The following is a 24,134-nucleotide window of genomic DNA, read 5'->3' as shown; positions in this document are numbered from 1 at the left end:
GAAGGGCATTAGGTTCCGAGTATTGTGCAGTATGTGTTAGGAGAAGCAGTACCCCCAACCATTTGCATCTCCCTAAAAGGATGCCGGTCTAGGGTTGTCTGAGTATATATGCTCTAGCTGCAGCAATGATGGCTCATCAAGGGATACTTTGCCCTTGCCAAAAGGAGTGATGAGGGCTAACAAACCATACAAGATAGAAAGCTGAAACTCTTCTAGTACTGAGGACTGACTGCCAGATCCTGACACATAAGACGACACTGCTCATTACTGGTCACACATGAGCTAGGACTTTAATCAAAAAAGCACAAAATAGGTGATTCTGCATATATAAGATATACCACATATTTTTGCATATGTAAGCTATACCGTTAGACTCAGTACCCTGTGGACTCCTGCTGCATTGGCATTGATGCTGTAATCCAGTAATTACATCTGGCTAGGCAGACACTTCCTCCACAAAGTAGGTATTTATAAGACTGTTAAAATTGTCAAGGAGTTTCAGCCTCAGATTCTGACTTCATCCTTCCCAATATAAGTTTCCACTCACAAAATTGCCTTAATTTCAATCTATGTTGTTCTTTTTAGTTTCAAAGCCCTTACTAGCCCAGACTGACTAGTCCTGACTTTTACTAGTTAAAAATGAGCAGAAACAACTGATTAAGGCAGGGGTCTTGAAAGAGTCCTCTATTGAGGTTCGGAATCTCACAATCACTTAAAGATTTTTACAGGTTGAATTTTTCTTGGGGGCTGTGCATCTTGACTCAGTTTCCAGGGGAACAAAAAGAATATGTGAGGAACAGCCTTTTACAAAGAAATCACCACTAAACCCCAGCTTCACTTCACTCTGAGGTTTGCTGAACCTTACAATGAAGTCCTGGACTTGAGCAGTAAGACCACCTCACTTCCTGGTGTTCAGCTGAACAGGACCCAAAATACACACTAACACCAACTACAGCAGACACTCACTATTTCTGAAGTTCAGTTTTGAGTGGCATCAAATTACATTTTGATAAAATACACTAGGGATGTGGCTCAAGGCTCCTGTTAAGCCATGGACAGCTGGCACCTTATTAATCTTTGATTTCACAGCAGTCTCTTTGTGCTGCGACCTTTACTTCCTGACATCTCAGCCTTTTGAGAGTTAATGATTGGCAAAATCAGCATTGCCAAATCTGAAGGATTAATTTCCAATTTAAAACAAAATCAACCTCTTTACAATGTTTCCTGCCTACATTTGATCTTTCTGCCCAGGACTTTAGATCATCAGTCCCGCCAGGGTAGACATTTGGAATAGATAGCTACCAAAGCTGAGTGAAAAGAATTCAAGGGTATACTGCAAAAGATGTCTTCACAAGCCTCTCCCTCTTCTCTGAGGGGTTCAAGGAAACCTACACGACTGCTAACCTTTCTTGCAGGTCTCATCCTCCAAGGTCAGGTTAAAAGCATAGTCAGGAATGATCTAGCAGCTCCTTAGAGCTATCAAAGACCAATTCAAACATGGATCACATCTCATCCATGTCAAGTGAGCCACTTCTGTTGAAATACAGGACACTAACATGCATTGGAATAGCACCAGCAGCTTAAGACAGCAAACATTGCAACGGCATAGCAGCTTAATACTCACACTCAGCAGGAGGCACTTGTTTTCTTTGATGGCGCCTATGCAGCCCACGAAGCCAATGATCATGACAAACGTCCCCGTGACGATCAGTAGGTTGGCAGCTGACAGGGACGGGAAAGAAGAGGAGAGGGTGGCAAAGTTCCCTTGGGTAACAGCCAGCCAGATGCCTACTCCAAGGATTCCACAGCCTCCCAACTGGGAAAATAAAAAGAAACAAAGAAACTCAGTTATCACATCCAAGCAATCCCAGATATTAATCCATAACAACATGGCAGTGGTAGAACTGCTCTGCTGGGGTAAACCCAGCAGTCACACCTAGTAAGAAATTATCTCTCCCTATGACACTTTCAGTAAGGAATACAAAGGAGAAAGAAAAAAAATTATAGAGGGGGAACTCATCAGTAAGATGTAACACTCAAGAAAAAGACCCATATGTCCTAAATCCAAGACAAAACTTCAGATATGAGGTCCCTTCATCCCTAGCAAAAAAGCAGACCCTGAGTAAAGGAGAAATTCCCAAAGACTCAGATCTCAAAAGGGATATCCTATTTAGGTACCTCAGAGAGCTGCCCAGAATGGCTGAAGCACTTTCAATCCCCTGTTCTTCCCATCCCAATACACTGCCTCCCATCCCTGGCACATGCCATAAACAAATCTTGCCAGAGCATCCCCTGGTAGGACACCTCACACCTCTTCTTAGTTAGTCCTGCCCAAGGTCTAGTCTCCCTTGGAAACAAGAGAGCATTTAGAGTATAAAGGGGCCAGAGAAGGATGTAGAATCCTCTCGTAACATTAAAAACCCAAACACATATTTACTCCTGATGTGGCCACTGGTTTGGTAATTCAATCCTCAAAAGAGGACTTGGCTGGTTTAGGAAAAGTTTGAGAGGGGAGCAGTAGTACAGGTTCCCCAGGCATGTGAGCAAGGAGAAGGGAGGATGCCAATGCAGGCAGCAGCAGCAGCCACCACAAAAACTAGAGAATTTACAATTATTATATACACAAGGAATTTTTAAAAAACACAAATATTTATAAGCATGCTGCTTATAATTGCAAGAAAGCCTGCAGATTTGTAACAATCTGAGTAAAGCTGAGCAATTAAACAGAATTACAAAAGGAGATTTTGCGTTTATTATACAGTCACACAGCAGAGCATCACTTAGGTTTCTTTCTTTCCTGCTCTCCCTTTAAAATATCCAATTTTTATTGAGTTTTATAATTGCACTTTATTATCCAAATCAATTAAAGGCTAGGAAAGAAATTGTGTTCATAGAGTAGTAAGCCAGACATAGGAGCATATCAATTAAATGTCTGCATAAAGTGGATGAACAGAAGGCAGCTCATGAACCAGGGAAGGAAAAAGACAGAGCTAATCCTGGGGCAGAGCTAAGCCTCAAAAACGAAACACAGAAGAGAAACACAAAAGCCAAAGCAATTTCTCAGTACTAATTCCTAAGGGTGCCTCTGCATGTCATTGAATGCCCCCTCAATAAGGGACATTAAAGGCAGTTGTGTCACAAGGCAGGACTCCTCAGTCCCGTTGCAAACCGGTCTATTTTGTTCAGAACTAAGGAGCCAACTATATCGCATTGTAATGTACCTCTGCTGCTTCAATCTGCATGTCTCCATTGAGAGAAGGCAGACTTTTCATGTACAGGCATCCCATATCACCATATTCACCCTTTCGCAAAGTACCCTCCACAAGCACCACGAAGGGGCAGTCCACGCCTTGACCATATACACTGGAAATACCTCCCCTCTATGCCCACTTACAGACCATGGTCTTTAACATGGTCTAAAATGATGGAAGAATAACCAGGGGAGAAGAGAAGGAAGCATACTTAAAGAAGGTAACTCATAGAAAATCATTTAGGGTAAATGAGGTTAAAAAAGCTATCAATATGACCCAAGGAAAAAAAAATTGAAAAAAATTAGGAATAAATTCCCTAGAAAAGGAATAAAACTCTGAAGGTCTACTGGACTACAGAACAGCATCAAAGGAGAGGTGGCAGACACCCACGTTAAAACTGAACGTGTCAGAGCACTGAAATACAATCAGGAATAGCACTAAACTGGCCAAGGAACGGGATGGAAAGTACAACCACGCTTCTGCCTCTGCAGCCTGGTGGACATTCTGCCTTCAAGTCAGCCTTGAAGCCACAGGCACAGTGAGGCCACACAAATGGCCAAATTAAGCCTAACGAAGGCAGATGCCCAGCAACAGCAGGGGCATCACCTTGCAATATGTTTAGCTATTATCTTCAGTTCTTTGTTCTGAAGCAACTCAACAGCACTCAAAAGAGGCAGCTTGTTTCATCACCTTTCGTGCTCTCCATGTTGCTACACTGCTGTGAGTGATATTGACACCTACAACTATCATTTGTATTATGGGAGGTGGGTCTTGCTGAGGACACTGCTGCGCTTGGTAAAGGCAAGACCTGCTCACCTGCTCCTCCATCACCCATTAAATTCTTTATGATGTACAATGCATAATACTTGAGACATCACTGCCATTAGGACATTTGATTCCAGCAACTTTTCCCTCCAAAGTCATTCTTGTCTGTGGAAACTGGGAATTCACCAGTGGCACAAAACATCATAAAACCAGGAGATGGTTTGTGCAAAATGCTGTGACTTTAGTTGTACCCATTTAGATGAGGTCTGAGTATTTCAGGCCAGTTGAAGATCCTGGTCAGCAGGAGTATCTCACTACATTGCCCTTGATTCAGAGATACTCTAATATACGTCAAGCTCTCTAGCAGCTTATTATCTTCCTATTTTTCAGAGATAAAGCACAGCTCTTTCTTAGGTTGATTAACCAAAATCTGAAACGCACAAAGGGATCCTTTGAGCATCAAACCATCTGGCTCAAACTGGATTTCACGAAATGCTACTTCAGAAATGTCAGCACACACTAGTGAGGGCTGCTCCACCTTAGTTCAGCCCTGTTCCTTTTCCCACACCAGAATGTCCACTCAAAGTCCTTAAATAAAGTCACTAAGCTGTCACATCGGGCCCTGGGAAAAAGAAGCTGCCCTTAACTCTAGTCTAAACTGCTCGTTAAAGCCATGTTTCTGCCTAGGAGTGAAGCACACCTGTAGCCCCTGTCCACTGACCAGAATAACAGCCAAGCATCTCGTAAGGAAATGCTTAAGGGAGCCAAGACCCACGAAAAGTGCCACAGGAGCCTTTCCAACAATAGCAGAATATGTCCTGCTCCCAAACATTCAAAAAGCTCACTTCCCAACCTCCCACCCCCATTCTGAACTGAACAGCAGCTTAATTCCCAGTCTAAGACTCACGGATCAGAGGAATCACATTTATTTATTCTGGGTCAGAGCAAAGACAAAACTGTTGTAGTTGGTTTTATGATGCCTGTCTGTTTTGATTTCTTTGTCTTGGTATCTAAGGAGCTGTTAAGTTACAGATAACTTTACTTAGTTATCTATGATGTTCACTTTTCTCCACTTTTTCTCTTCCTACACTATCCCCTCCACACCTTCCTTCTTCTTCATCCCAGCTTTATATACTGGGCATGACGTTGTATGGTAGGGAATATCTCTTTGGCCAGCCCGGGTCAGCTGTCCCAGCTGTGTCCCCTCCCAGCTCCCCGTGCACCCCCAGCCTCTTTGCTGGCAGCCCAGCACGAGAGGCTGGACTGTCCTTGGCTACTTAGCAACAACCCAAAACATCAGCACGTTATCAACATTTTCTCATCCCAAATCCAAAACACAGCCTCACACTAGCTTCTGTGAAGGAAATTAACTCTGCCCTGACTGAAACCAGGACACCCCCAGTCCCTGTTCATGCCAAACAGCCAGAAGAACAGTGATGAGATGGTAAGTCTTGACCGCTTTCAGGCCTTACCGAGATGTGAAAATGAACAAAACCAAAACCATTAATAGGGCTATTCTTGACAATTTGGGGGCTTCATGCAAACAGGAAAACTGTCATGGTTAAAAGAGGAAATGTTAAAACAAAAAGATTAGCAAGAAGTCTGCAGCTTGAACATGATCTATTGGCAGCCAAAAATGAATCTGTATTGACTCCATGTGGTAAGTACAGAGTTGACTTTTTAAAAAAGAAAAGCAAATCCCCCTCAAAGATGTCAGGCTACTGACAATGGCATTTTTTTTTCATTCTCTTGTGCAATGTTTAACACATTATTTGCCTAATTGCTCATGATAATCCACTCTCTTGCAAGCAAGGCAGCTCATGGCAAAATCTGAAACAAAATGCAGCTTCCTCTAACTTTTTTTTTTTCCCCAATAAATGTTGCATTTTTGCGTAAAATCTTTTATTCTAAGGCCAAAACAGTGGGACACCAGAAGGGATAGTGTCATAGCCCTAAGACTTCAAAGATTTGAATTAAGAGTCTGTTCCAGGACAGACTTCAGTGTAAGTCTGGAATAGGCTGTCTGTGCCTCAGTTGCAAAATCACAAGTACAGAGACATGAGTAGTGGATTCCTTGCAAGCCCTGGACTTTGCAATTGGCTGTGGAAGGATCAGTTTATTCTGCTCAAGACAAAGTGCTCACAGGCATTTATGCAGCAGTCAAGCAGTAATGCGGGTATCTTACTCTAAAAGCATAGATTCAGTCTGTCCTTCCTCAAGAGATACACAGACACGTGTGCACTTGCTCTTTTGGCAGAAAAGCTGCCTACAGAATTAGATCCTCCAAATTGTTCTAATGGGCTAGAAAATAAATTATTCAGACTTCGGTGCATACATTTAGAATTGATTTACAGTATGGTAAACAAAGTAATCCCAAATAGCCCTGGATATATGCATATTGTTGGAGAAAATAATCCTGAAGTTACAGCTATGCACTTAAAATACTGCAGGAGAAACTGCCTCATGGTTCATGATAATGGTGTTGGTGTCTTTAAGTGGATTTTTTATTGGTTTTATTACACAGAAAATGCATCTAATTGAGGCTTCTCATATTGTATCTGATTAGGTTCTACCCACCATACTTCCTCTTTTAGATAAAAAAAATCCTCATGTATTAAAAAATACACTGATAACAGAATCCAAGCGGAAGGTATGACCAGTTGTTCTGTATTTCAACTAACTCATGTGGAGGCTTTTTCCTCCCACCCGTCTCCACATATTTAAACTAGAAGGGCTTTCTCAATCCCACTTGCTATCCAGTTACTCTTGTGTGAATATGCTTCCCCCTCTAACTATGGAGTAAGAGTATACAATGGAAAAATCAACATCCAAGTATTAATAGTAGTGATGTGAACATTTTCCAGCAAGTGTTCTTGTAATGCAAGGCATATTTAAATTACTGTTCCTTTCAACTAGACACACAGGTGAAAATGGAGTACATATATACATTAACAGGACCAAACGAATCAAGAATCTTGCATGGAAAAAGCAGAAGCATGTGTGTTAATGCAGAGACCTCAACTTTCTATACAAGCACATGCAAACAACTGGTCAGTGTAGCTGCTGCCTATCCTGGAGGAAGGAGTGGAAACCATCCTGGTGGCCACTTCAAGCTGTCAGTTCATGGCCATTAGACTATTAAAGACCTTGTAGACGTCCATCTGCACCACACTACCACTACTGACTGCCAGTACGCAGGATGACTGAATTCGCAGATGGTATCCCACCACATGGATGGACACTTTAGCAGAGCTCATGTAACATATACTAGTATTATCACCTCAGTGTACTGCAAGCTGCATTTCTTTTGCTAGTCAGAGGTCTGAAATTTTATAAATATGCAATGGTACATGGAAATTTAACAAATAAAGATGGTATAAAATTTAATCGCTTTGTGTCTCTGATTTTGGAAAGTTAAATGGAGGAAATGAGGAACTAAAGCACATTTCTACCCTTAGTGTACTGAGTCTCTAGAGCTATGCATGCATGTGCAGAACTGAAGGACATGCACAAACCACATCCAAAATGGTCATGATCTGAGCTGTGTCCTTTTAGCAACAAATTAAAAAGAACCACAAAAAAATACTTGTAAAAAGATCAGTTAGTAGGGACCACATTCCTAGGAGTGAAGAGATTGGAATTGTAGCAGTCCATAAACACCAATGTGGGATGAGAAAGGTAAATAGAGGATCATTATTCATTTTTCTTGAGATAAAAAAAGCTAGATGTTATTTGGTCTGCAGGTTGAAAGCCAATGAAAGCAAGTACTTTTTCACAAAACATTTAATTAAATTCTGGAATTCATTGCCATAGAGTTTTGTGAATGTCAAAATACAAGCAGGTTCAAAAAGGGATTACACAAATCAAAGGCGAGCAAGGCATCCTAGCATTTATTAAAAATTGTATTTTGCATGCAGCCCTTGCAGGGAAAGACCTCAAACCATTAATTGCAGCAGCTGGTAAAAACGTGCTTTGTTATCTCTGTTTTTTTCTTATATTCCAAGTGTCCCTGAGTGACTATGACCAAAACTAGGGTATTCGGCTAGATGAAACTCAACATTATGGGTATTTGCATGTTTTCCTTACTTCACCCTCTTCCCCTCCCTAGTTTTAATGTTCGCTTACAGTTTGACTTGATTTTTGCTTGCTTTGCTTGGCATCAGCCTATTTTCAGAGACAGGATTATGGATACAGAGAACAATCGAAGAGTTTAAGTCCCTGTTTCTCCTTGCCTACATGTCACACTCTTTTTTTTCTATTAAGGAAAGCATATCTTATTTCAACCCAAAATTTAGAAATCTGCCATGTAATTAGCAACTAAATAAAAATCTTTTTCTCTCCCACAGATCCACTGGGCCTATAAAAGCTGTGCTTCTTTTCCAATGGGCATAGGGATCCTACCCAGACTCTTCTCTCTAAGCTTTAGAAAATCTGGAGTAAGACCTGCTAACCTCTACGCACCCAGTCCACCAGATTCTTTGTGGTTTGATAAAAGATAGTTGCAAGGAAATCCTAGAACTTATGCCCACGTGTAACAGCTTCTTGTTGCAATCAATAGCTAAACTAGAAACACCACAGTGCTTACGCTATGGTACTTTAACAAAAAAAAAAAAATTAAATTATTTAGCTGCATTTCTGAAGCGGAGTAAAGAAACGTCCACTTCAGCTCCTCACACATGTGCACTTGCTTCTCCTATGTAGTGCTGCCTTCTGCTCTTGCAGCCATGGCCCAGGTTTTCAGTATTGCTTATGGAATTTGGACAGCTGCCAGCAAATTCTCAGCTGTCATCACTCCAGAGCACTTGAGCTGTCTCATAATTTGCATTAAAAAAAAAAAAAAAAAAAATCAATGAGGACTGGGCGTAAGTATCCTCTAGATCACTGTAAAAAGTATCCCTGGTTTCCCACTCTAAGGACTAAGCAGCCTTTTAAAACTTGGTTGAATACAAGCACGTCCTTTCCACCTCATACTCCACCCACACATCTTTAGCACCTTGACTGTCAGGCTGGCTGACTCAGCACAGTCCCCTGAAGAAGTCTTCTCAGAGAAGCATAAGAGCAGAAAAGTCTCCCTTTTAAATAATACCTTATTTATTAAATAAATAAATATACCTTAAATTTATTTATTTAAATAAATAAAACCCTGCAGGTTTTTGAGTCTTGGGATAGACCTCAAAAGTCTGTTGAGACTTGTGATTTCAACAGTAGAGCATATCAAGAGAAGATGTACTTCTCACATCAAATTACACATTGCAAACTGATGCTGCTCTACTCCCAGACTCAACACTTTCTTTTAGAACATCTACTCATTGTGGTATATTGCGTCAAGCCAAAATTTTATTTTGTTAGGGTGTCATCTAATTCCACTTTTGAACTCTTTCACTAATATCTCTACGACTTACAGGAAGATGCTTTAAAAGAGTCCAACTGAGTAAAGCACAAAGCATTTCAAATGCCAATCTCTTCAGGTCTGCAGATAAGTGATTAAAAATTAAAAGCTCTATGAAACTAGTTCTTTGGCCTTGCCATCCCATATTTTTCGTTTTGCTAAAAAATTAGTTTCAAATACAAAAATCTCATCTTGCAACATGGGCTGTTATACACATGGGCAGCAGCCAAACTCCTCCAAGAGTTGCAGGCCTACATTCCCCACTGGTGTCAACCAGCATGACTGATCAGTTACTACCATGATAAACAACAGCCAAAGATTCTGCCTGAATGTCATGCTAATTAACATGCTGTCTGCCCCTCCTTTACAAACCACTGTCTTGTCAGTGGTGCAACGCATTGTATAGCACTCAGCATTATTTCAAAGTAGACGTGACGCATCATCTTCCATGCGCCTGAATTTCATATCCTGCATGACAGGCAAGCAACCATTACACACGCATGGGCAGCCGAGGGCTACAATCCTAACCCGTGTCCTGCCTGTTAGCATGGCACCCTGGGATTCATACTCTCACTGCCCTCTACCGCACTGTAGTCTTGTCACAGGTTCGAAGAAACACACTTCAGTTGCTCATGTTGTTGCTTTCCTTCCTTTTAGACATTTCTCTCCTATAAATAGGCTTTGTTTTAGGATATTGCACCCAGTGCAGGAGCCTGACAAATATCAAGAGCATTTTTATCAAGCCTAGAAAGTCTACAAACAGGACTTGGGAGCTCTGTGTGGGCAAAGAAACATCACAAGAAGGGCATTCATTTTCATAGTGTCAATAATGGAAACATATAAAATGCTGCTTTTCCAGTTACCCTGGTGAGGATTGAGCCTCAAGAGCTTAAGCCTTAAGAAATTCATTATTCTTCTCCACCCGAGTTCCACCACTAAATTGCAGTCCCATACAACTAAAGTAAATCTGGGGACAATTGAAGATGTCAAAAGACAGAATATCATGCTGACACCTTGCTAATAGAAAAGTGAATAAAAAGTCATTCAGTTAATCCCTGCTGTTTTATAGGCAGCATTCTCCTACGCACTTGCTCCTCTAAATCATAGTTATCTATCAACTACAGTTACAAAAGAACAGAACTACAACATTTATGAGTTAATATACCCAATCTAAAAGTGATGTTTTCCCTTCACAGGCTCAAAATTCATTGAAACACTTAAATGTGTGCTCAATCCCATCCTTATCCAGCAAAGCACTTAAAGCATGTGCTTAACTGCCACTGACTTTAATTAGTCACTTCTGTACTGCACTTAATTGCCCCATACTGCAAAGTCATATCACAGAGGACACAAAAACTTGCTGAAATAGAAAAGGGGAGGATGACCTATTAAGGCAGCATTGCTGATGAAAGATTAAACATGATCACAGAATATTAAAAAATGGTGATTATTACTGTCACAAGCATGTAATTTGGAAACTTACTTAAACTTTAATTCAAATTAAGGGTTACAAGTAAAGTACTGACTTAATGACAACTCACTGAAATGCAGAGCAAATGCATGAGTTAGAAGAAGGAAAGGGATGAATACACAACAACGAAAGGAATATGTCTCTTGTCAGGTTCTAGTTTTAACTGCTACCAAATTGAAAGCGTTAAAGCTTTTTCATCTGGTCCTGTCATTTCTAAATCCATCTGGGATGACTGTAATGAAATCGATACAATTGTAAGGAGGAATACATGCATGAGGTCTGGAATCAGAATGAAGTTAAATCTTCTTAAAAAGAAGCAGAAATGGAAGAAAACAGTGTGCTCTGCAGTCCCTATAAATAATAGTCCATATATAAATATAGTCCATATATAAATATACCACTTTTTAAATGACTTTGTAGCATATACTGGCAAAAGACCAGATCTGGAGTTCTAGATGCAATTTTGGTCACCTGCTGTCACACACACAGCACTGAACACTGAAAGCAATATAAGTAAATAAAATGGCAAAATCCGTTTTTTTTACGCAACACAAAAACTGTGATTTCTGTAAAGGAGATTGTTGACAGAGAATTCTATCTAAACCATTTGGTAAGGCGCTGAGAGAAACTGAGGATAATGAGCATCAAATAATAAATCCAGAGGCCACAGCTCAGTTCCTGGTGTACCACAGATTTCTTGCATTGGATAAAATCCAGATTATTTTGTGTCTTTAGTGCTTTTCCCTCCCTTAAAAGCATTGGATGAGCTTAGAGTAAGAGGTAGTGAAATAAGATGATGATAGGGTCATATAAACACCAAAGATAAAGAGGAGTACAAAGAAGACAGAGATGGTCTTTCTATTTCACACTACTCAAAAAGTTCTAAAAACATGTGCTAACAGGCACAGTCTGCAGAACAATACAATGAAAAACATTTTTATGTTGCATGTTTAATCCATCCAAAAAGGTACATAGATACCACAAGGCTGGTTGCTACAGAAACATCCATAGTGAATATAGATACTATAGTTGAAATGCAAAATTAGTTGTGTATCTAAAAAAGAAAACTGCTGATACTATGAAAAAAAATTACAACAGCTAAAGCTGATATCTTCCCTCACAAAAGCTTTCAAAAAAATATGAGTCTTGACAATACAAACCACGTTTTGATTAAATAGCCTGTACAAAGAATCTCCCACAATGCACCCTGGCAGAAATTGAGCTTAGTTATGGAAGTTGAGTCAGATCACAAAACGAGTCTCTGGTTTCAGTCCTGGAATGGGGGGCAGGTAGCTTTTACTAAAGTGTTTGGCTCTACATCTTGAGGCTGATTTTAAGAGCATCCTTCCCCCAGGCCCTAAATCCTGCTGACGTATTCCACTGTGTTTATAGTTAATTTTCCTGATGAATACCTTTTCAAAGAGCAATTGGTTTTCTTTGCAAACATATGGTCTACATGATAGAACAGGTTTTCTCCAATTCCACCAGCAGCAACGCAGTTATGCAACATTCTCCCCTCCCCTTTACTGAAGTTCACTCATCAGCCAATAACAAGTAACAGTGTCAACAAGGATATATAAGACCACCATCAAATACGGCTCTTAAACCTACCAGCTGTCAGCAGAGGGCTGGAGGTGAGGGTCAGGGGGAACACCAGCAATACGGCACTCCCTTCCCTTGGTCCCATCATAGACACTTGTGCCTGTGACCCGCTTTTTCTGACCAGGTGTTGGCAACACCTGGACAGCCACATCTTTCCTATCGCAGGAAGTCCTTTCCCACCATTCTCCAAGTCCCTTCCCAAAAAGCTCAGGACTCTCATGCTGATTCTTGGCACACCCAACTCTCTCTTTGAGGGGCTCAAGCCCTGCTCAGGAATTGAGCCCAGCCCCAGCAGGGACAGGAAGGTTTTGGAAAAGCAAAAAAAAGGACTTTTACACAATATCTCAACTGTGGGACACGACTCCAGCACAACCCTCCTATCTGAATGAGTCACAGGCATGAAAACCTTCTAATTGCTCTTTATTAAGAAACTTCTTCATATTCACGCTTCCAGTAAAGCTAAAGACACATTCCAGTCCATATCATAACAACACTACAGCATCAACCATTAGAAGTAACATAAGGTGCACGGTTAGTGCTGGGAATAAAACGAACTAGAAAACAACATCAGTACAAGGTGGGGGTGTGGAAGGCCTCAAGAAAATTGTGCAATGAAAAACTGGTTCAGATCGCTCCAATGCAATTTCCCCCCACTCCCAGCCTCTCTGCCACATTTCACAGTGAAAACCAATTACTCTCTAGGATGCAACTTAACCCCTTGACTGCTGTTAAGAGCTTACATTCAAAATGAACACTCACCATCTTAATATTCTTTCCTGTATTAAAACAAACCAACAAACACCAACACCAACTGGGGTATCCAAGATGCAAATGCAAACATAGCTCCATGGTGGATAGCTAAGCATACCAGAAATAGCAACACTAATGATGAAATGTGAAATACACCAAGATGCAGCAAGACCTTCCTTTTCTGAGGTTTAGCTTTCCACGGAGATGGGGAGAATGACTAAACTTGTACACCACAACTGGCTTTTAATGAGAAGTCTTTTTTAAACAGTCTCATCAATACGCAGTTCACATGTTATAGGAAGGGTTTCTACCACATTCAGTATCGACCGCCTGATCAATAACAGACTTGTGAGCAATAATCACACCCTAATAGCAAGCAGCCTCACATCACAAAGCTCATCTTCTTTCACTGGACACCATCAGAAAGCTGAGCAAAACATGTTCTGAATCTTTCATGGATTATTTTTAATGGATTGTTAATAATATTTGTACAGGCAAACAAGTATTTACTACCATCACAATTGCCTAACAATACCATGTAAGCAGTCCCTCGTAACAAAACCAGCATTATGACTGGAATAGCGTCTCTCACTTCAATAGTTCAAATGCCTTGTCAAAAAAACTATTCTAATTGGGTGGGAGTACAAGAGAAAGCAAAGATTATTCCCTTGTTTTATGTTAGCAATTTTTAATGATTGTTTATTTATATTAGGCTTTGCTATGCAATGGCACATCTGAGGCTTTTCTGCACTCTTACTAGTTCTATTTATAGACAATTGCCTGTATCCCAAGCCACTTCCAAGCATGGGCAGTATGCCATCAGTAATGAATGCTGCCACCTCAAATAATCTTTTTTTTCTGCGCTAGTTATCCCCAAAGGAAACATTACAGTCTTTTCTTATCACCAATCAAATATCTGCTACAGAAGCATTTCAGATGCTTTGGAATAAACACATTTAGTGAAACAGACCTGTGATCAGCAGCTTCATTGCAACGTACAGATAGAAGAGCCCACAGAACCCCTTGCTTTCACATTTTATTTTGCTTTTTCTGCTTCAGGGATCTGCAGAAATGAGTGCAAAGACTAGAAAGTAAAAAGAGGTATAAACATTCCCACTGGGACTGTCCAAACCATGGGCTTACACTAAGGGCTACCTACAAGTACCCCTTTGGTCATATAAGTACTGTTGCAACTTCTGAACTGCAGAAGATTTCTGGACTAGACTCCATCTTCTTTTGTCAAATGCTACAGGATACACCACAGAAAAATTGCAAATATTTCTTCTAACTTGAGGTCTATACAACCAACTTTTAGACATGTAGGGTGGGATACAGGTCACCAAATTTTAGATGCCAATGCTATTAGTGGTGTCTAGAAATCAGTGTAGCTAGCTCATCATAGTCTAAGCCTGCCTTTGGTCAGCTGAATAGCTCCCTAGACACCATTAATAGCATTGATCAGAATTTTCCTGACTGCAATAGCAACCCAGATGCCTAGAGTCAGGGCAACCTGGATCCCAGATCAAATCCATCTGCCCAGACTGCTCCTTCATCACTGGAAAGAAACAGCCATCTCCAAAGTTCACTCCAGCCTGTCCTAGAACATGGATCCGGGACAAATCACCCTTTGGCAAACCTACTCTACACAGTGATTGTAGGGTAGCCAGAGCAAACAGCATAGACTTAAGCATAAAAGTTATTTTTGCCTTTGCCTTGTCACCTAAAATACAGAAAAGGTGATTCTTGCTCCAAATGTCAAGTCATGAAATTTCAGAATCCTCCCTGAAGTAATTAACTCACCTACCTTTATTAAATAAAATTACATATTGCTTTTTTTCTTCCTTATGATAAAAACATGCTATAGCATAGATATTAAAACCCCATGTGTGTGCAAAGACACACAGAGAGCATGAAGAATCAAATTATCTCAGCTTAGCAAGTCCCTTCCAGTGAATGGTCATGGAAAGCATTCAGCTATACTTACATTCTTGCACTGCCCATTATGTGTATTGCTTAGTAGCTGTTAATAAAGGAGTATGACTGACACAAATTTATAGCTTTTTTTTTATTACTTTGCCCCCTCATGTTATAAATTCATGAAACAGTTGTAGTTTATTGCATTTTTATGTTTGTCAGTTTTATTTACATACTCTCTCTTGCCATTAGAGGGGAAAAAGCTTTTGGGTTTCTGCAGATCCTCAATTACTCTGTGCTGGGACCTGAAATGAGATGGAAACAAAGATGACTGGCTCATCTAAAAATAAACCATCATCTCAAACACTTTCTCAGCACAACCTTCCATCATAAAGCACTGCTACATAAATATGGCTTTATAAATTATAGATCTTAAGTCTTTGCATGTTCACAGCAGTTTACCAATAAATGTTCTGCAATACCTGCTAAAAAGAAAAAAAAAAAAGAGACATAAAATCATTGCCAATAATGATAAATGATTACAGCTTAATAACAGTCAAGCTGACAAAGCTGAAATGTCCACAGGGTGTATTGCCACAGGTGGAAAAATAAAAAGCTTTCAAATATAAATCACAGAATCACAGAATCACTAGGTTGGAAAGGACCTTTAAGATCATCAAGTCCAACCATTAATCCAGAGCCACCATGTCCCCTAAACCATGTCCTGAAGCGCCACATCCACACGTTTTTTGAACACTTCCAGAGATGGCGACTCCACCACCTCCCTGGGCAGCCTGTTCCAATGCCTGACCACCCTCTCAGTGAAGAAATTTTTCCTAATATCCAATCTAAACCTCCCCTGGCGCAACTTGAGGCCATTTCCTCTTGTCCTATCACTAGTTACTTGGGAGAAGAGACCAACACCCTCATCGCCACAACCCCCTTTCAGGTAGTTGTAGAGAGCGATAAGGTCTCCCCTCAGCCTCCTCTTCTCCAGACTGAACAACCCCAGTTCCCTCAGCCGCTCCTCATAAGACATGTGCTCCAGACCCCTCACCAGCTTCGTTGCCCTTCTCTGGACACGCTCCAGCACCTCAACATCCTTCTTGTAGTGAGGGGCCCAAAACTGAACACAGGATTCCAGGTGCGGCCTCACCAGTGCCGAGTACGGGGGCACAATCACTTCCCTACTCCTGCTGGCCACACTATTCCTGATACAGGCCAGGATGCTGTTGGCCTTCTTGCCCACCTGGGCACACTGCTGGCTCATATTCAGCCGGGTGTCAACCAGCACCCCCAGGTCCCTTTCCGCCAGGCTGCTCTCCAGCCACTCCTCCCCAAGCCTGTAGCGTTGCATGGGGTTGTTGTGGCCAAAGTGCAGGACCCGGCACTTGGCCTTATTAAACCTCATACAGTTGGCCTCTGCCATCATCGATCCAGCCTGTCCGGATCCCTCTGCAGAGCCCTCCTACCCTCCAGCAGATCAACACTCCCACTCAGCTTGGTGTCATCTGCAAACTTACTGAGGGAGCACTCAATTCCCTCATCCAGATCATCGATAAAGATATTGAACAAGTTACAGTCTTCAGCAAAAAGCTGAAATGTAGGGAATGGCCTTGTGACACCAGGCTGCGTACTAATTCTAGGATGTCCCCCCCAAAAAAACAGTGGAATTTAATGCAAATTTAATAGGCAAGAGAATAAACAAGCTTCGGGGCAGAGACTGTTGCAATGTGTCTGTGCTGGGTGGGACAGGTCTGACTATCAGAGACAGTCATGGGAGTGGGATAGCAAAGAAAATCAAACATTGAGAAGCATAACTTTATCCAAACAAGAACAAGAGGGTATTTGTGATAGTGAACCATATTCTTGGGTTAACTACAAAACTAGCTTCTCTGGATAGGAAGGCAGAAGGCGGCAATGGGACTCTCAGTATGAAGTCTCTCAGTTAAGTTCAGGCTAAAAATCATATTTGTGAATCAAGGGAAAAAGTCTTCTTTAATAACTCATCATGAGGCCACTTACAGTCTGCAGCTGTACTGTAGAGAACCTGCTCATAATTAATGACCCTTAGCCACTTAAAGCTAAATGACTGATCTCAAATTGTACACGAGCAGCTCAACAACAAGAGAATGTCTCAAGATGATTTCAGCAGTCTCCATTCCCATGCCATTAACCATTTAACAGGCGAAACACCACCAAAGGGACAGACAGCTCTTGTCATTGGAGCCTTCCTTTAACAGCTCACCTTCAGATGATGAAGTGAATCCCCAAGAGGCATTCACTGCAGTATTTTTTCTGGCATTTTGTTTCCAGCATGGTCTCTCATTCTCCCAAGGGCAAGTGAACTTCGCCTATCAAGTAACAGTAATGCTTGGTGGTTAGTCTAGAATGATGAGATCTTACCTGGAATGTGGCACATCTTGAGAACTATTCTAATGCAAGTGGCTTTTGCCAGAACAAAAAGCAGCCAAAAAAAGCATTCAATTTTCAGTCCACCTCCTCTCTTTCCCACAGCTCTCTAACAGTTTGAGTTGCCACTTGCCTCTCTCACAAGAGAGAAAGACAAATATCAAAAGTACATGGCTGAAATACTGCAAGGGAGAAAAGCATAGCAGGATGAACAAGAGTCCTCAAATGAAAGTGGAAAGATAAAACAGAGAAACATGAAGGTAAATCCTTGAGTAAATAGCCTTACTAGTAGCTTCCTTAACTACTTAATCACTCAGTGATCTAGATGAATGTTCCCTTGACCTTCACCCTGAGACATGCTATTTCAGCAATTTTTGCTATTCTACAGGAGCTCTGCATTCGCCCCTAATTTGAAGGCTTTCTGTGTTCATGGAACCAAAATTACTTTCTGATCAATGACTGTGGTCTCCAATTTGCTTATGGAGGGGGAATGAAACTCAATGAAACCATTTGCATGCACTTGGTAGAGAAAACCAACAGAAAGGTATCTCCCTCCCACCAAACCAGAAAGCTACGAAACTTCCAGACTAGTTAAAGGAACATGAGACTAAAAGGCATTACCCACTCACACTCTGTGGGGTTTTGCCATCCAAGCTATTGGATACTGCACATCCAACAATATGCCATGATCTGGAATTCATCCTTCTACTTCACTCACACAGCCTCCAAGACAAACAGACTTGCTAACAGTCTTCTTATTCATGTCATCCACATCACAACTATTGGGGAAAAGATACTCTCTACACAGTTGCTGACATGCTGCTGCACTCTCTTTGGGTTCAGGTACATTAACTCTGAGTGACCAGATGTGGGATGCACGGTCTCATTTTTCATGAAGTACCTCTCTTCCCATCCCAAACTACTTCCCTCAGATGCCACTTGCATCATCTATATCCCATGTCTGAGCTGTTCCATGCTGGATTTCAACCTGTGATGGAGCAGGAAACAAAGTGTAAGTGCCAGTGCACATGAATTTGCCCAAGGCAGCATGAAATTTAAGAGAACGTCTGTCTTTATGTCATTCTGGTACAAGGTGTCAGGGAATAAAGTGCATTCAAGGCAGACGAACATAGAGTAACAAAGAAAAAAGAAGTTTAGAAAGAGCAAGGTCAGAGGAAAGCTCTGCAGGAAGAGGCAGCTTTCTCAGATCTAGCCTCTGCCTTCCCTTCATTGGAGCAGCACAGGGAGAGCTGATGAAAATACGGTGTCATTGTGCCCCTTTATTTTAAGGGAGAAAGTTGCTATCCGCAAGCTGCTGTCTGGGTAATTGCTTTCTCCTTGGTCTGATGAATCCAAGATTTGTTGTCAGCCTTCCAGGGGCAGTGAAAAGCTCATCCATCTTCTCCATTTTATCTGGATGAAATGGCCATGGGATTTGCTCAGTTGGGCAGCATTAGTGTGAATGATTATGAGGAAGTGCTAAAGTACCACCAAGACATGCATATCACTACCAGGGCTGTGTATTAGTCCTCCCTGATAAAAACTAGTTCTTACAAAAAATAATTATCCTCAGTTGTAATCTTTAATAGCTAGGGCTGGTGCAAGCAGCTAGAGATAGTTTCTAAAATACTTAAATAAATACTTCTGTCAGGACCTTCAAGGAGCCGCGATCAAAGTATTCAGTGAGCTCAATGCTGCATCAAAAGTCAGCTCTCTTCAGGCTTTCTATGCAAAATATCATTCTGCTCTCCCAAGCCCAACGAAAGCACAGTCAAGCTTACCCTGACAGCTTTGTAAGCACAACTATGCATGTTCGACATGCTTGCACAAACTCACACATTAAAAGAGGCAAGTTAGAAGAGATTTTAGAGAGTGGAAACTGCTTGCCCTGCAGCAAGACCCTCTTCTTCAGAAGTGACTGTGCACAATCCAGTGCAAAGCACTCAGTGAGTCTGCAAGGGCTACAAGTAGCCAGAACATCCCCAAACTCCAGTGATAATGGCACAACACACCTGGCACTTAGCATACTGAACACACTTCAGGGCTTTTGACAAGTAAAACTTTCAGATTCCGTAGCTATTAAATTATTTTGTTAAACAAGCACACCATTACCTTAAAGACAGCTAGAAATGGGAAATTAACTCTGACAAAGGGGACAAAAGGCTCACAGCGAAACTTTTCTATCTCCTACCCAAGAGCGGCTCTCAGAAAACCAGGCTTATTACAGACCCAATCGACTCACAATAAAACTTTGCTATAGGGCAAGAAAACCAATGGCAGAGACATAATTTCTCTCTGCAAAGCATCTGCTCGCTGACTTTATTGCTGTTGCCAACGTGAACTGTAGAATTAAATAGTGTCAACATTTCTATGAAAAGGAGAAATGCTCAGCATTGGCAATGAGAAATGGTTCTCCTCTCTTTACATTGCCTCCCTATTGCTCTCCTTTGTAAAATGGACTCTTCAAGGCTCTAGCAGGAAAAAAGCCAAACATTTCTCCAGGTGCCTCTCAAAATATTGACATATACAACAGCTCTACCCAGAAGCTAAGGCAGAAGCATTTGGACATGGAGTTAAACAAGTGCCAAACTCTTCTGCAAACCCCAGGCATCACCTTTCATGAAGCGATGGCCAGAGGGAATTGGGAGGCTGTCCCAGCTCTGCGGCTGGAGTGCTGACCGAAGAGTGCTTGTTGCCTGTCCCCAGGCCTTAAAGTTATTATCCCTGAGCTGCTTTGGAGACATTACAAGACTGTTCCACTGCATCCTGTGCAATATCCAGCCCCAACCATAGAAGTGCACCTCCACAAATGCTTACTACATTCTGTTCCTGACGGCACTGGCTATAGCAAAGCTCATGCTTGGGGGCCAGAGTGGCTTTACCACCACCTGTCCCACAGCAAACAGACTGATGCAAGGGCAGCCAAAGTCCTTCTGGTGTAGACTGGGAGAAAAATACCAGCCAGACAGCATATAGAGGGAATCTGCAGCAATTTCAGCCTCATCTGGGCCATCTGAGACACTTCAACACGTTCAGCTCTGAGGAGGTGATTTCTATGTGATGCCAGATGAGCACAGCAAGAGGGAAGAACCACTTGCACATAATGCTCTGCACCAAGATGTGCCTTCTACCTTTCTGAAGTCAGAGCTTATTTTACAAGCACGGTATTTACAGCTAAATTCCACATAGGTGTTACTCACGCCTTCCACCCCCATGATTTCTTCTCTGGACTGACTGCAGATGAGGAGTTGGTGAAAGACTTTTTGCATTCACACACTCTGTTCTCTGCTTAGATTTACTGAAAAGCTGCCAATGTGGTGGTATTAATATACATACAGACCACAAGGTTTAGACCTCACTAGGTAGACTTTGATCGATGAAATGCCTCTTCCCTGGGTCTAGAGCTGCTTTATAAGGGGTCTGTGATAGGATTTGAATGTGCTCAGGAACGTTTATCCAATCCTAATCTGCTACCGATGGTCTCTGCTGTCTGTGTTATAATGGGGTAAGCCTGCAGTCAGGCAGAGCAGATAAGAGGGAAAGAAATAAACTAGTTTAAGTCTGTCTGCGCTGCAAAACACGTCAGATAAAGCCACACATGATATGACAGGAGTTAAGAGAAAGGAAAAAGAATTACTACAACAAAAAAAAGAACGAGCTGCATGCTCTCATACATGCTTATTCACATGCATGTGATTTATAAAGCATACTCCTAATAGGGTATTCACTGGCCAAATCTGTCATGTAATTTAAAGTATTTCAATTCTCTAAAAGCGTAAGTCACATGACACAGCCAAATCCAGCTCCCACAAAACAGCACAGACTTCTACAAAGTTATGCAAACATGCAGAACCTTTTCCCATATGGTACCATACCCATATGGTATTGCACCCAATGCTTAGGGAACATAGCAGCTAGCAACACAGAAAAGCAAGATATAGACTCCGTCACGGTCTTCAATTAAAAGAGTTATTGGCAATTCCATACAACTTGCTAACTTTCTGCACATAAGCCAGAAAGAAGGCAGCAGAGCATTTGCAGCAAGATCAGTGATTTGGAAAATTCGGTCAACTCATAGAATCGCACTCTGTACATGAGAAGAGTCTGAAACAGCAAGAGAGTCTCTCCAGTGCTCTCCAGGGGGAGGAGCAGCAGCAGCAGCATGAAGTGTAATGAAGCTAAAATAATTGAATCCCTATTTTTGTTTTTAAATTCCAATTTCTGAGTTTGTTCATGAAGAATATCAATCCAGAACAGAGGTCCAATTTATAACACCAAGCATAAAAGCGACGGCGAGGCTGGCTCTTGATAAAGTTTTGCCTTTTGAAAGACTCCTGCTTGGATTAGCCCAAGCATTTGTACAAAAGGAAACAATAAGGCAGCGCGCTCTATTTTCTCACATTATCCTCCTTTGCTGTTTCAAAGCAGGTGTGAAAAACTGACACACTTACAAACAGCATATCTGAGCTGGCCAGGGAGAACTAGTATGAGCAAAGCTTTTTGGTGCTTTTCACCAATTGTGCCTCAAACTGAATTATTGAATTATGAAGAGAGGAAGGGAGGAAAAATTAACATTGCCACTTTCAGGTCTCTCTTGCATCATGCTGCAAAACTCTCCAGCAGAGGCCTTAGTTTTGACTGGCATACCACCAGTGACATGCAAATTCCGACTGTAAAATTTTATTACTGAGATTAAACACGTTTTTTAAAGAGGCATGCTAAGAGCATACTTTTTTGTGCATGTGTGTGTGTCCTTACCCAGGCCATACTCCCTGCCCCCTTCATGGGCCATACTCCCTGCCCCCTTCATGGCCATGTGCCATTCCCAAACTTCCTCCGATTTCAAAGAGTTCTGGTTCAGGTACCAGACATTTAACCTTAGCAATGCTTCGCGATCCTAATACCACTATGTAGTATTTTCAAATCAACCTTTTTAAAGATAAAAGGGTGACGCTGAAGACAAATTCCTTGAGCATTCTGAAGAAAACTGCTTGAAGGCCTGCCTTTCTTCCCCCTGCCATTGCAGACATTTTCAGCTGGTAGGGCTGTTTTTCAGATGTAGAAATGTCTCCAGACAACTGAACAGTCTGGCTCCTCTGAAGTTTTTTTTACTCCCATCACCACAAAAATTCTTGTCATTTTTGACTATAGACCCTACTTGCACAAAAATACACTGTGTTCAAGCGCTTTATGATTATTTACTGGTCACTATAAAAGTAGAAGGGCCCAGAAGGCTGCCAAGCCTCCCCCACAGCAGGGCAGAGTCTGTTCACCCCACCCTTGGCTCACCTTCCCTTTTCTTTGAGGGAGAGAGAAAGAAGGAAACAATCATGTGGTTATATGCCTATTGTATTTTCACTATTGTTGATTTTGCTTCTAATACTTATTTTACTTCCCTTCTGGAAGAAGTACAAGTCAGTAAGGAAGGGCAGAAGGGTTCTTCATTTTGTGGTCACAACAATGGCATTTAAAAAAAATTTAAAAAGCCCTGACAAAACTGGCAGCTCACAGAATATTACATGAAGATAAAACAGCAACAGAATTGAGCAAAATTAGAGCTGAGGCGCAGCTTTTCTCTGCACACCCAAGTTTTTCAACTTAGTGTTTCTAAAGACAGACACCAGTATCACTGAGCTGTGAACTCCAAAGTGTGCTTTACATGAAGAATGTAACAGCTGAGTGAAGCAAAGGTCCTCTCATAGCCCTGGAAGAGCTCTCTGCCGTTCAGTAAATGCCATACTCTCAAAAAACACCACCTGATGGCATATTATGGAAACCAGCAAGCCTGAAAGAACTGTTGATATCCTTCCCAGCTGTACAAATGAGCTTTCCCTGCCATGTCCTTTGCCGTTTCCCTAACCTCTGCAAACACAACTGTCGCCTCTTGGATGTTCTGCATCCTGTCCGATTCTGTCATCTCACCTGCATCTTCCTTATAGCACTGCTCAGCTCCTCCTCCTCTGTTAGGAAAGGGGGGAGTGGGGGGGGGGGGGCCGCGGGGAAGTGCAAAAAAATCCAAACCTTTGCATCGTATTTAATTGCCTCACTAAAAATCATTCTCATCCTTCCTCATTCTGGACATCAGCAATTCTTAAAACTCTGATTACACCCCTCATATGAATTGTCTTCTCAAAGGATCTGAACAACAGTCCACCAAAGATGGATGTGTACTTGTCATTATTCTTCTTAAAATCCCTTTGTCCTGGTACATGACATAGTCTTCACCAAGTAATCTTCTGTGTCATACCTTCAGGGAATACACTGTCAAAATTACAAAGGAAGCCAATAGAAGCTGACAGCATATGTTCTCCTAAAAAAACTCCAGCATTTGTTATCAACCAAATTGGAAAGCCAAAAGTTTGTCAAGCAAATGCAAAAGGTGAAAATGCTGCTCTTCATAGTGATCACATATGATGATGTAGGGGAATGCTACCCCTGAAACGGTCACTTCTGGGAATTCAGAGCAAACAGCTCACTGTAGCTGGCCAATGCTATATTGTGATAAAGCACTTCTCCACAGACCCCCTTGCTCTGCCCAAAAGCCCATTTGCAGATAGCCACGTAACTCAACAGATCACAG

The 24,134-nt window shown here is 41.6% G+C and overlaps 1 protein-coding gene across 1 annotated transcript in view; it reads right to left on the bottom strand.

Moving 5' to 3' along the window:
- Positions 1 to 24,134, bottom strand: part of TSPAN4 (tetraspanin 4) — a gene marked incomplete at its 3' end in the record, with an annotated part of 208,036 nt that overhangs the window by 73,479 nt on the left and 110,423 nt on the right. Inside the window, exon 2 of the mRNA XM_082000000.1 lies at positions 1,625 to 1,816. Coding sequence (XP_081856126.1) covers positions 1,625 to 1,816 — 192 coding nt within the window. The remainder of the gene's footprint in view (positions 1 to 1,624; positions 1,817 to 24,134) is intronic.

Source organism: Phaethon aethereus (assembly GCF_964289735.1).
Source record: "Phaethon aethereus genome assembly, chromosome: 5".
In the NCBI taxonomy this organism is placed as follows: Eukaryota; Metazoa; Chordata; class Aves; order Phaethontiformes; family Phaethontidae; genus Phaethon; species Phaethon aethereus.
The sequence above is the reverse complement of the archived record's forward strand: the minus strand, read 5'-3'. Positions and strand labels throughout refer to the sequence as shown.